Raw genomic sequence first — 13,236 nt, 5'->3', positions numbered from 1 at the left:
GGGGATGGAGTCCCACAAAGGGCTTGCTTGCTGCATGGAACCTGCTTCTCCCTCTGCCTATATGCCTCTGCTTCTGTGTCTCTCTTGAATAAATAAAATCTTAAAATTTAAAAACTCCACTTAAAATAACTTTCTACAAGAACATGTAAAAATTGGATACACGGGCAGCCTGGGTGGCCCAGCGGTTTAGCACCGCCTTCAGTGCAGGGCATGATCCTGCAGACTCAGGATCTAGTCCCACATCAGGCTCCCAGCATGGAGCCTACTCCCTCTGCCTGTGTCTCTGCCTCTCCCTGTGTCTCTCATGAATAAATAAAATCTTTAAAAAAAAATTCGATACAAGTTAAATACGCAGCAAATCAGTTTTTTAAAAGAATTCCTGAAAGACACAACAGAGAGAGGCAGAGACATAGGCAAAGATCTCGAGAAGCAGGCTCTCTGTGGGAAGCCTGATGTGGGACTCAATCACAGGGCTGTGGGATCACAACCTGAGCCAAAGGCAGGTGCTCAACCACTGAGCCAGCCAGGCGCCCTAGAATTCTTAGTTTTAAAGAATAAAAATGAATTAACTTTAGAAGGCAATATAAAACCTGGGCTTAAAATCTCTGATCTGGGTTCACAGTACCTCCTAGGGTAATTTGTGAGGATTAAATCAAATAATGTATGTAAAACACCTGGAACAAGATGTAGTTAAATGGCAGCTCTTTTTATTTAAGCCATGTTTGCTTTATATATGTGATTTTTTAAATGAAAAACTAGAAGTTATATAGAAATCTTTTGCAGGAAGAATTTAATTGACAACAAGCAATGCAAATTTAGTCAGCCAAGAATTACTCCTCTGGATCAAAGAATCTGCTCTAAGAAGAAGAGATGTTTTGGAGATCATATACATAAAGTTTTAATAAAAAAATCTTAACATTTAAAACAGTATTTACTGAGGAATAGTTGTATTTTCAGAAAAAGAATAGGATGCTCCAAATAAATATTTTAGGAGGACAGAGGAAGTAGTAGTTACCTATGCCTTAAAAAATAGTCTTACACAGATTACCTCTAACTCCAAGCCCAAAACAGCAGTGGTTAATGCTAATACCTGAGAGGGGTTTTCTCCAGTAACTCTTAATCTTTCACCTCCTTTGTTCCCAGAAACCAGTTATGAAGCTATTTCAATGATGTAAAAGAGAGGCTGATTTGAAGAGGAGTGGGAATGAACCGAATAGAACAGTTCTACTGGTTCCATTTTCCACAATTTTTTCAAGCAGCTTCGTTTTCCATTCCCTCGCCTTATCTCAAATCCTCATCATAGTTTTGCCGGTGTATCACTACCACTTTTTAAATTAAAAATACAAAAATATTAAGTGACTAAAATAATAAACAGAAAAAAGAACAACCCTTGAATACAGAATGTAGTCAGTAAAATGTAGCAATTTTCTGCTCCTTCTAACCAACCCTAAAATCTTGTTCCCACTCTAAAAGTTAAAAAACTTAGAAATCACAACAAAGATTATGTGAATTACATTATAAAACTTATAAAAGCTGATGTCTGTTTATCCCAAAGCAACTCCAACTTTATGCTTGAATACAGACTTCTATATGTAGAATATACCTGAAAAACACAAAAAATGGTAACCATAGATTCATACCAGAGAAGTTCTCACTAAAATTTAGACTATCTTAGTCTTTCAAGGTATATTTTTTGCATACAGAAACTCAATTTCTTTAATTGAAATTCAAGAATATAACTGATAAGAAAATTCTATGACTGGAGTGGTAGGCATCAACTTCTGTTTAACATTAAAAGATAACCAAAAAAAAAAAAAAAAAAGATAACCCCACAACCCATTCTGGAAATATCAGCACAAGTGCAATAAACTAATAAAAGTTTATCTCACAATAAAATAATATAGGTCTTAATGAAATTAAGGTTTTACAGTCAAATGATTGAAAATGTTAGAGTAACACATTCTTCCCTTCAAGTAAGTATACAAAAGGCTTCCCTTTCTCTAATCTGACACAGTTAAACCATAAATGAATCCCAAACTGATCTGTAACTAGACGGAATTTCTTTTTGTGGTATCACCTATTACTTTAACATATCACAGCAATTTACATAACATGTTAGAGAACAGAAGTAAGAGATAACAGGCGCTTCAGTACCACCCATATTATCTACTAAGACCACAGTGTGAGCAACAGAGTGTAGATTCATGGTAGTAGTTCCCTGAATAAAAGAGTTTAGACAGAATCTTCCACAAACACAGGTTTTTGCAGTATCCAAATCTTGGCAAAGATGCAAAGGAATGATAGGAGAGCCATACGGAATCCTAATGGAAAAAAAAAGTTTAAAAAAATACTGTTTAAATATGTTACTAGATTCAGAAATTCATGTAAAAAATCATGAATTACTGGACACTGAATTGTAACCATGGAAAGATAAGATTACTCCAGTAAGGGGCTCATATATTGTCCTCTCTTCCAAACAGTTAAGAGTGGGAAAAATATACTAAAAATACCATATGATGTTATAAACCTAAAAGGATCTATACTACCACATAAAGTATCTTTTAGCACTGTCACTTAATAGCAAAACCCATGGAATAAAATGAAAAGTCATCTGTCCTTTACATCTATACTGTCTGACCAATATAAAATGATCATTTAAATACATAGTTGTTACACAATTCTCATATCGGTAATGGGAAAATTATGGAGTTCTCCCCGTGAAGAAATATTTATATAAATAAATCCAAATACTCTCTCAGGCATCAACTGTTAAAAGGGACTTTTAAACTGTGAAATAGATTCAAAACATATATTGTTTGGGGTATTTGTTTTACTTTCTGTCTGAGGCTGACCTCACCTCGCTTAATCACTTATCCTCCTACTTAAAACTTCAATGGTGCCCAATGCAATTAAAATCAAGTCAAACTCTTTACCCTCATCTATGAGTCACTATAAGCTGGTCTCTTGAGGTTGCTTGCTCACTGCCCAACTCCTTCCCCCAAACTCACCATGCCCCAAGTCACTTTGTCTGTCTTCCAGAGTCTATTATTCTTTGTTCTCTAGTCCTAGCCTAGGCTGGCATATAATAGGTGTTCAGATCTTTTTTAACAAATAAATAAAACCTACTAATTTAAATTCTCACATATTTTTCTAATAGACCATAACCTTATGTTTGTTACCCGTAGTTGGGACAATTTACCAAGAGCTTGGTAACAGAAATTATTCTCATAGCTTTGGATCTCTACACTTTTTATAACAAGTTGGTCTAAAAACATACAAAGTAAAAGTTAAGGTCGCCTTACAAGAACCTAATATTAGTAGAGGTCAAGTTTAAAAAACAATGTCAATACTACAACGCTAAATCATTCAGCACAAAATATTTTTCTACCTTCCCTACATTTTGATTACCTATTTTTTCCTTCCACCATTGCACTTTTCTATGTTGAATGTCAGTCCTGAGCCAGCCAGGTACCCTGAATCATCACAATTTTTAGAAACTCCTCAGGTGACTCCAAATATGAAATAAAATTTGAGAATCACCGCTTTAAGCTAAGCACTCTTAGATACAAATGAGGAGGGAGGACTGAATTTCAATGACAGTCCATCATGAGCATTATAAAGTTGTATGCAAAATTCTGCATATTTTTCCAGGCCCATAATGCCTGTTTTTTTTTTTTTTTTTTAGACCTTCTCTCCCCACTAAAAAGCCAATCCTATCTTTGAAATATGGTGTTCCTACTATTTTATAGGTACTTGATAATAATTTCATCCACATCTTAGTCTCCTCTATGAAAGAAGCATGAACCAATGAATAACTGGAGTTTGGTGTCTCATGAAACTAAGTGCAGTTCGTGTTCAAAGACAAGAGGAGGAGAACCAATAGATATTAAGTCCTACTATATGCCAAATGCTTTGGCATTACACTAGCTCCATTATCTTCACAACCATGTAAAGTGGGTATTATTGTTCCTGTTTCACAGATGAGAAAACTGAATCAAAGAGGTTATATAACTTGCTAAAGCCACACTAAGGGGTGAAGCCAGGAATGACTCCAAAGACCACACCTGACCTCTATGCCAGATTTGAGTTCTCAAACTTTAAAGTGCATCAATACTATCTGGAAGGACTGATTAAAAAAGATGGCTGGATCTCACCCTCAGAATTTCGGATTCAATAAGTCTGTAGTGGAGTTCAAACCTCGAATCTCTCAAAAGTTCCTAGGTGATTCTGATGTTGTTGGTCAGGGAATTACATTTTGAGAAACAACTGCCATTCATTCGTTCAAATATTAAGTGCCAAGTATATGGCAGGAACAGGGGAATATCATGTTTTAGACCCTGGGGAAACGTACGGTGGAGAACAAGACAAAGCCTATGCACTCATGGATCTTAAATTTTAATGGAGAAAGCTGACAGGAAAACAAATGTTAAAAAATATGTAATGCCAAAAAAAAATATATATATATGTAATGCCACATAACAAATCCTGTGACAAAAAAAGTCAAGCTATGTAAAGGGCTGCCCCAAACTGTAAATAGTCAGAAAAGGCCTTTCTGGGTGCCACTGGAAGAGAACTGAAGTGAGAAAGTGAGCTATGGAACTTTCTGGAAGAAAAGCATTCCAAGGGCAGCCTGGGTGGCTCAGCGGTTTAGTGCCGCCTTGAGCCCAGGGCCTGATCCTGGAGACTCGGCATCGAGTCCCATATTGGGCTCCCTGCATGGAGCCTGCTTCTCCCTTGCCTGTGTCTTTCATGAATATAAAAAAAAAAAAAAAAAAAAAAAAAAAAGAAAAGAAAAGAAAAGAAAAGCACTCCAAGCAGAGGTAAGGAACACCAAGAAGGTCACTGGAGCAAGGGTCAATTTGTGCACAGCACTGTAAACTATGTTAAAGACCGTGATTACAAGGATGATGAGGGGCGCCTAGGTGGCTTAGTAGGTTAAGTGTCTGACTTCGGCTCAGGTCACGATCCTAAGGTTCTGGGATCCAGCCCCGCATCCAGCTCCTCGCTCAGCGGGGAGTCTGCTCTCCCTCTCCCTGACACTTCCCCTGCTCATGCTCTTTCTCTGTCAGATAAATAAATAAAATCTTAAAACAAACAAAAACAATAAGGATGATGAAAATACTAGAATGCTAACAAAGATATCACATTTTATGACTATTAAAGTCTTACCTATTATATAATATGGCTCGTGCAGAGGATTCCAGTAAACTTAATGGCGTTTGCAGCATTATAACTGGAAGGACTTTTGGTTGTTCGAAAGTATTTCCAAAAAGATCCAAGTACTCAAGGGATAAATTCTTAAATTCACTAGGCAAAAAAGGAAGCTTATTTCGAGCTGCCGACAAAAAACGCAGGTTTGTCAACTGTCCCATCTTGAAAGGAAATCGAATCAATTCATTATCGTCAAGTTTCAGATCTGTAAGTTCTCGGAGCTGGCAAAACTGCACAGGGAGTGCTTTAATTTTGTTCTTGCTGAGATCCAAACTCCGAAGTGATGTCTGGAGTGTAGATTGACACAAGGCTACACTAAATGACTCCAAGTGATTGTCATTCAGGTTAAGTTCTTGAAGATGGACGAGGTCTCCAATTGTAGCTGGAAGCTTTTTTATATGGTTGTGACTCAAGTCTAATTTCCTAAGGTTTCTTAAGGAAAGCATACGCGTATCAATTCGGATAAGCCCACAATAAGAAGTCTGAAGATGTTCCAGAGAAGGTGGGAAGTTCCTGCTTAGAGGATAGTCCTTTTTGGATGTGATAACCATTTTAGTTTTACATTTTTCAAATTCTGAAGTCTTCACTGGTGCGAAGGTTGAAAGCGGTGCTTCAATATCACAACCTCTGTGAGCCAGTCTCAGAGCTGAAAGGAAACTCTTTAAACTGCTGGAATTGGCCTAGATAAATAAAAATAAGTTGTACAATTATAAATTCCACTTTAGATAATATATGCATGCTAATTCATCCTGTAATGAATTCTATAAAGTTATACATGCAAAATGATGCAATAATTTCTTGGAAATGGCTGTAAAAATAAATTTTTTAGTATTTTACTTTCATTAAATTTCAATATAGATGCAAAAAATGTTGAAAGTTTTTTTAAAAAGATTATATTGAAAGACACACTCTAAATAAAACCATTCGAGGGATCCCTGGGTGGCGCAGCGGTTTGGCGCCTGCCTTTGTTTGGCCCAGGGCGCGATCCTGGAGACCCGGGATCGAATCCCACATCGGGCTCCCGGTGCATGGAGCCTGCTTCTCCCTCTGCCTGTGTCTCTGCCTCTCTCTCTCTCTCTCTGTGACTATCATAAATAAATAAAAATTTAAAAAAAAAAAAAAAATAAATAAATAAATAAATAAAACCATTCGAAGGGAAACCAAAAGAGTATAAAATAAGATGGAAAGTATGAAAAGATTCTACTTAAGACTTGGGTTTAAATGAACTGAGACAGGGCACCTGGGTGGCTCATTTGGTGATGTGTGTAGCTCTTGACCTCAGGGTTGTGAGTTCGAGCCCCACGTTGGGTGAGAAGATTGCTTAAAAACAAAACCTTTAGGGGTGTGTCAGTAGTGAAGTCAGTTAAGCATCTGACTCATGGTTTGGGTCAGGTCATGATCTCAGGGTCGTAAAATCAAGCCCCATGTTGGGCTGTGCACTCAGTGTGGAGTCTGAGATTCTCTTTCTTTCCCCCTGCCCCTCCTGCTCGTGCTCTCTTACTTTCTCTTTAAAATCAACAAATCTTAAAAAAAAAAAAAAAAAAAAAGATGAACTAAGGCAAATCTCCAGTGCCTCTGAGATAGACTGATATGGTGCTGTGCATTGCAAAATACCCAGGGCTGCCATTCACACAAAAACTTGGAATTATGAAAAGCAACAACGCTGTCAAAAGCAGGGCCAAATAGCACTGTAACAAGTGCTAGAAAACATGAAAAGCAAGAGATATGGCTTCCAGCTGGACAGAAAAACCACTAACAAAGTGATATGTGAACTAAATTATCAATAGAAATAACTAATGTTTGCAGTATATTATAGAAGTTTCCTAGAGTTTAGATGTGAAGGACTAGTGAACTTGTAGCAAGTCTGAGAACAGTATGTGATCTCATTTGGTTGGAACGTAGGAGCTTTGTAGAAATGTAAAATACAGTATGGGGATGGTATAGATGAACCTGTTATCAAGTAAGGAGCATGGAACGATCAGGTTGTGGGAAATCTTTGAAGAACTTTAAGCATGAGAATTACATGACAAGGTTAAATATTATTTCAGCAGCAGTATACACAGTGAAGTAGTGTGAGGTAAGTTTGGAGACCTGGGTCAAGTAGGTCTAGTACAGGGTGATGGCTTAAAGATTTCAAAGTGACAAAGACTGAGCTATGAGAATGGAAGGCAGGTATGGTAGAGAAAAGGCAAAGGACTGGAATAAAGCCTTTAATTGGGGGATAGGAAAAAAGATGCCAGAGATAGGAGACAAAGGAGTGGCTAAGAAAAACCAAAGGTAAACCAAAATAGTGCCCTGTCACAGATGCTAGGAAAAGAAAGTTTTATTAAGAAGGGAGTAGTCATCAGTGTCAAATTCTACAGAGCTCAAAAAGGATGAAAAATAATGGCTACGTGTGATGCCTGGGTGGCTTGGTGGTTGAGTATCTGCCTTTGGCTCATGGCGTGATCCCCGAGTCTAGGGATCAAGTTCCACATTGGGCTCCTTGCAGAGAGCCTGCTTCTGTCTCTGCCTCCTCTCTCTCTCTCTGTGTCTCACATGAGTAAATTAAAAAAAAAAAATAATAATGGTAATGTGATTGGCAAATAGGAAGGACATCAGTGATCTCTGAGACAGTGTTTTGAATAAACCACTGAAAACAAAAGTGAAAAGGAGATAATAAGTGGAGGCAATGGATTTGGCCTTGTCTTTTTAGAAATTTGTCTATTCTATTTTCTTACTTGGTAAGACCTCAGCTTGTTTTTAGGTAGAAGGGAATAGAAGGAAGGCTGAGTATCAAGAGAAAATGAAAACCTGCAAGAAAGGAGGTAGAACAAAATGTTTCCATTCACTACAAATACCTTAAATTATCATCAAACTTTCTTATTTACAAAGCACTTTGGGTTGAGGATAATGCAAGGTTGAATGAGATCTTGCTTCTACCCTCTGGGAGTGGGTCGGGAGAAGGGGAGATAGGGCACAGCAAAGTTTTATTTCAGTGGTTTAAGTATTTTCTAAAAAGATAATAATAAATAAAGTACTCCTAAAATGATCCTAATTGTATTTGATCTTTTTTTTACACTAAATTTAGATTTGTAAACTGTGGTTATGCTCACAAAATGCAGACTTGTGCCCCTGGCCTTAGAGTTTCCCTCTAAGAATACCCTAAGACTCCACCTGGAACACAGAAACAAGTCATTTTCCTTCCTCCTCATCCTGCATAGCCTTACCAGGCTCTCTTCACTTTTAGAGCTATGCCAGCATGCCAAAGAAGCTGCTATTGCTTCTTCAAACATACCTGCCAAGTATCCAACTCTAGTCAGCTATGTGGGATATCAGGATGCTTAGACTCTTCTATAAAGAAAATACAGCCAACCAACCTAATCATTAATGTTTTTAATACTGTACCTTACTTAGGGGTGTCTAGGTGGTTCAGTCTGTTAAGCATCTGCCTTAGGTCATGAAGCCAGGGTCCTAGGATTGAGTCTTGTGTTGGGCTCCTCGCTTAGCAAGGAGTCTGCCATTGTCTCTCCCCCAGCTTGTGCTCTTTCAAATAAATAAATAAATAAAATCTTTAAAAAAGACAAAGACCATACCTTACTTAGACAGATATCCACAGGAGGCTCCTTTAACCGAACAGTAGCTTTCCCCTCATCCACAAATTTGGTGAAGAATTGCTCAATGTTTTCCTTTAGCTACTTAAAACCAATGAGAAAAAAAAAAAGGAAAAAAAAAAAGACAAAACCAGGTATTATTATTCAGTAATGTTTATTACTAGATAATATAATTAATAGTTAATAAATATTATTTACAACTAGAATGTGCCAGTTACGTTGCCAGACTTTTACTCCTTAAGTCTGGGTGTTCTGTGGTTTTTAGTTTTAATTTCATTGGGTTTTTTTCTTTTAGCATTTGGGTAGCTACATTTCTTATCTAGCTTATGGTAGATATTACTGTTTTATTAGCCCAGTAACTCTTACCTGTGAATCCTGTTTGGGAAAATGCTCCTTTAGTCCCATTCCAACTATGTGGCCATAATAGGAACTGCCAATAGTAGTTACTTGCTTTCTTAACTTGAGTTCATTACTCTCAAGTCGATACACCTCCCACAAGATTATAAACTCCTTGAAAGCAGAATCTTGTCTCCTTTGTTCACTACTGTATCCATGGAGCCACAATAGTGGCCAATATATAATAGGTGCTCAAAAAATTTTAATGACTGATGTTGCTTCTGCTTTAGACTTCAACTACTGATGAGCACTCACTCTGTACCAGTTACTATGATAGGGGGCTTAAAACAATTGTAGTAAAGAAAACTAACGTGGTATTTACAAAGCTGTCAGTCTGATGAGAGATTATTAAATAATTACAAGCCTAACAAATATTAAGATAAGGGAAGTACAGGTTGCTCTAAGACCTCATATCATAGAGCAAATGGATATCCCTTACCTGGTCAAGGGAAAAGGTGACCTTGAAGGTGAGAACTGAAGGATTAGGAGATATTGGGCAAGTGAAGGTACTGGGGAAAGAGGGAATAGCATACCAAAAAGAAAAAATGTGTGCAAAGCCTTGAAGGCAAGAGAGGTTGGCAGCTGAAAGAAGTTCAGTATGGCTGAAGGATTCGGTGAAAAGAGGCAGGTGAACCTGGACAGGCAAAGACTGAATGGCGAAAGACTTTGTAAACTATGTCAAGAATTTTGGATTTGGGGGTGCCTGCCTTGGTGGCTCAGTGGTCGAGTGTCTGCCTTTGGCTCAGGTCATGATTCCAGGATCCTGGGATCCAATCTCCAAGCCAGACTCCTCGCAGGGAGCCTGCTTCCCCCTCTGCCTAGGTCTCTGCTTCTCTCTGTCTCTCATGAATAAATAAATAAAATCTTAAAAAAATAAAAAAAGAATTTTGGATTTTATTCTACAAACAATATCCACTGAATGACTTGAAGCTGGGAACATAGTTAGATCGATATTTTGATAAATTCCTGTTAACTACAGTGTAAGAATGAACTTTGGGGCAAGGGAGAGGGGATGGAGGCAGGTAGAGATACGAATATCTTTTAAGAGACTAGCCAGGCAAGGGGTAATGGTAATTTAGACTGCAGTTGGGACAGAAGGAGGTATGTAAATCTGAAAGATAATGTAGGAGGTTGAATTAAAAGGATTCAACATTTTAGATGTGGGAATGCAAAAGCCTTAAGGTTTCCGGATAGAAGAGAACACTATTTTTTTTAAAAAAATATTTTATTTATTTATTTGAGAGAGAAAGTGAAAGCATGGGGCGGGGGGAGTGGGGAGCAGAGGGAGAAGGAGAAGCAGACCCTCTGCAGAGCCTGACTCCAAAATTGGATCCCAGGATCCTGGGATCAGGACCTGAGCTTAAGGCAGATGCTCAACTGACTGACTGTGTCACCCAGGTGCCCCAAGAGCAGAGCACTATTTAATGAATTACAGAAGAGGAAGTTTATAGGTGGTAAAGAAAATTAATTTTTAGATTTTCTTGAGTTTGAAATGCTACAACACATCCAAGTGAAGATTTCCAATTTATAAAAGATCCAAGTTGCAAACTAAGGGAGAGGACTAGCCAAAGATACAGACTTGGAAATCACAGTGAGATGGGCACTAGCTGAATCATGGGATGGAAAAGTTGGTTTACGAAAGATCCCTAAAGTACTTCCCATACTAGCACTAATACCTTGTCTTCAAGGCCCAGGGTCAACACCACTTTAATATATTCAACAAATGTTTATGGAGTACCTACTATGTCATCCCAAGCCCTATGGCACCACCTCTTCTATAACAACTTCCTCAAGCCTCTGTAATCAAACTCATTTTGTTTTGAAACTATTCTTCTTCTACCTTTATTATAACATTTATCATAGTCCAACTTGTATTGTAAGCACCGGTTTCTACTTCTATTTCTTCCCAGTGTTGTAAGGATAGTGACTAAACCAAGTTTATTCTCCCACAGTACCTAGCATAGCATCTTGCACACAGTAAACCTTCAACTCACAGTTCACAATAAAATTTTGATTAGAATTACCACCTACAATTATTAATGCAGCTTAAGTTTTAAGGAAGAAATCATTACAGACTTTTAAAATAGACAGTACCTGAGCTGGGCATGAAAGAGGTTTTGGGGAAGACAACGGTGAAGAAAAGACAGACAAAACTCTTGTTGAGTTTGCTTCTGTCATCTTACAGACTTCTTATAAAATGTTGGGTGACTGCTGAAGTTCTTTCAAGTTGAAAGACTGTATGAGTTGATTCCACGAAGAGGGAGAAATTATGCATACTTTCAAATGCCTATATCAATTACAAAGTGTCTCTGAATGAGATGGTAATAGCCCCTTCCCTCAAGTTAAGAGTATTCACTGTGGAGTACACCACCATAAGGGAAATAATCCCAGAAATTGTACAAAATCCAGACAAAACTCAGATGCAAGGGTGGGAGATGAGCTGCCCCCTCAACTTTATTTATAGTAGACACAAGGGTATTCCAGTCATTTCTACAAAATAACAGTGCCTGATGAAATGAGGGGAAAAGGATTTTATAAAACCTGTGCTTTGAAAATTCTATTTCAACTTCCAACACCTTCTAGAGAGCTTACTACTGCTGTGCAGATGAGAAAGAGTCCTAGCCCTAGAAAATCAAGTCTTAGGAAATTAAACATTTAAGAAAAGAGAAAAGAGATGCAGTAACATGAATAAAAACATCAATATGCAACCTGAAGTATTATTGCTTTACTGCTGTACTAATCTGGTCTAGCGACCTTTTGTCTTAAAAACAAAACAAAAAGCTAGCGAAAAAACTGTAGGAGGAAAAAAAATTAAAAAGTCAGAAATAAATTCCTAAAAAATTAATCAACGAATAAAATAATTGATTTAAAAAATGATTTAAAAAAAATTATTGAACGAAAGTGCGATTACTTTACTGGCCCCCTAAACTGGATCGTCGTTTCATTTAAAGTTTCCTTTCACGCAGGCCGAGTTTCCAGACGCCTTAAAAGGGCAGGGTTACTATCTATCAGTAAAAAGAAAGGCTGTCGGTTTAAAGCCAAAGAAACGGGAGAGAAAAATAAACGAGAAGGTGCGCTCTCAAAAGCTTTCCTCTTTCGGGTCCACAGGGGGACGGACGGACGGACGCCCAGGGCTCGGGGCGGTGGTGGGGCTCAGGCACCCCGCAGGCCGGCTCCAGCCTCGGCAACGGGCGGGCGGGCGAGGCCCGGAGGGGAGGAGCCGAAGGCCGACTCCCGCGGGGCCAGTTGGGTCCACGCACCTCATAGCGGGTCCCGCGCTTGTCCTTCAGGGTGGAGATAAACAGGCAGGTGAGGTGCGGGCCGCTCCGCTCGCCCCGAGCCCGGGGCTGACCTCGGGCCGTCTGCTGACAGAGGCTCAACACCGCCCGGACGCCCTTACCCCGGTTCCTCATTCCCAGAGCCGGCAGCTGCCGACTCACTACCTCCACCTCACAGTGTAGCTTCATGTCGCGGGAGCGGCGGCCCGCAGCAGCTCCACCACTGCGCTTTGAAACTTCCCGGTTCCCGCCGCGCCGCGCCGCCGCCAGGGTCCTGGAGCATGCGGGCTGCCCCCGGAGCTGCCTGCCGGCCCGCACGCCAACAGCTCGGGGTTCCTCAGGGCCCCGGCTCTCCAGGGCCGCGCGGGCGACGGCCGCCCCTCTCACTCGCAGGGCCGGGTCCTCACTGTGGCTGCAAGTCGGCGGAGCGCGGAAACCGGCCGCCTGAGGACGCGGCTCGCGTCTCCCGAAACCGGCGACTGGCCGAGGCGCAACGTCCTTTCCCGCGAACGCTTGCGGCGGGGGCGCGGGTGGTTAGAGTTTGGGGGCGGAGTCCTAGTTTCCGCCGCTGACACTCCGCGCGTTCCCGGGCCGGGCCGGGTGGTTGAGTACGCGGAAGGGACGCGGGGTGTCCCGCGGGAGAGGGGAGGTCTCTGCCTACCTGGCTTCGGGACTTGGGGCTTGACGAGTTGCCCAACGCCGGCGCTGACGGGCCGGTGTTCGCTTAGGTTTCGGTGGCTCCCCTCCGGAGGCAACGC

The 13,236-nt window shown here is 40.1% G+C and overlaps 1 protein-coding gene across 6 annotated transcripts; it reads right to left on the bottom strand.

The window, feature by feature from the left end:
* Positions 1 to 685: 685 nt before the first annotated feature.
* On the bottom strand, positions 686 to 12,960 carry LRR1 (leucine rich repeat protein 1). 6 transcript variants are annotated; one of them, XM_038544649.1, is made up of 5 exons: positions 12,601 to 12,739; positions 11,295 to 11,487; positions 8,787 to 8,885; positions 5,170 to 5,891; positions 686 to 2,321 (listed from the first exon to the last, which is right to left on the bottom strand). In XM_038544649.1, exons 2-5 carry the CDS (start codon positions 11,376 to 11,378, stop codon positions 2,081 to 2,083), a joined length of 1,146 nt encoding a protein of 381 aa, XP_038400577.1. In that variant the 5' UTR covers positions 11,379 to 11,487; positions 12,601 to 12,739; the 3' UTR covers positions 686 to 2,080. The 6 variants fall into 6 exon arrangements, with proteins under 6 accessions (XP_038400577.1, XP_038400576.1, XP_038400578.1 ...); XM_038544648.1 differs by lacking the exon at positions 12,601 to 12,739 and adding an exon at positions 12,461 to 12,596; XM_038544650.1 differs by lacking the exon at positions 12,601 to 12,739 and adding an exon at positions 12,461 to 12,567 and having other exon boundaries at positions 11,295 to 11,435.
* Between the last annotated feature and the right edge of the window lie 276 nt (positions 12,961 to 13,236).

The sequence above is a fragment of the Canis lupus genome, chromosome 8 (genome assembly GCF_011100685.1).
Source record: "Canis lupus familiaris isolate Mischka breed German Shepherd chromosome 8, alternate assembly UU_Cfam_GSD_1.0, whole genome shotgun sequence".
Lineage (NCBI taxonomy): Eukaryota > Metazoa > Chordata > Mammalia > Carnivora > Canidae > Canis > Canis lupus.
This window is presented reverse-complemented; position numbering and strand designations above follow the sequence as displayed.

Bases quoted from the DNA above. Each gene is read 5' to 3' on its own strand.
- LRR1 (XM_038544647.1), bottom strand. From the start codon at position 12,667: ATGAAGCTACACTGTGAGGTGGAGGTAGTGAGTCGGCAGCTGCCGGCT. The intron at 8,886-12,460 runs GTGCGTGGACCC...GGTTTTAAGTAG, and splicing joins AGCGCGGGACCCGCTATGAG to CTAAAGGAAAACATTGAGCA. The intron at 5,892-8,786 runs GTATGGTCTTTG...TTATTTATCTAG, and splicing joins TGGATATCTGTCTAAGTAAG to GCCAATTCCAGCAGTTTAAA.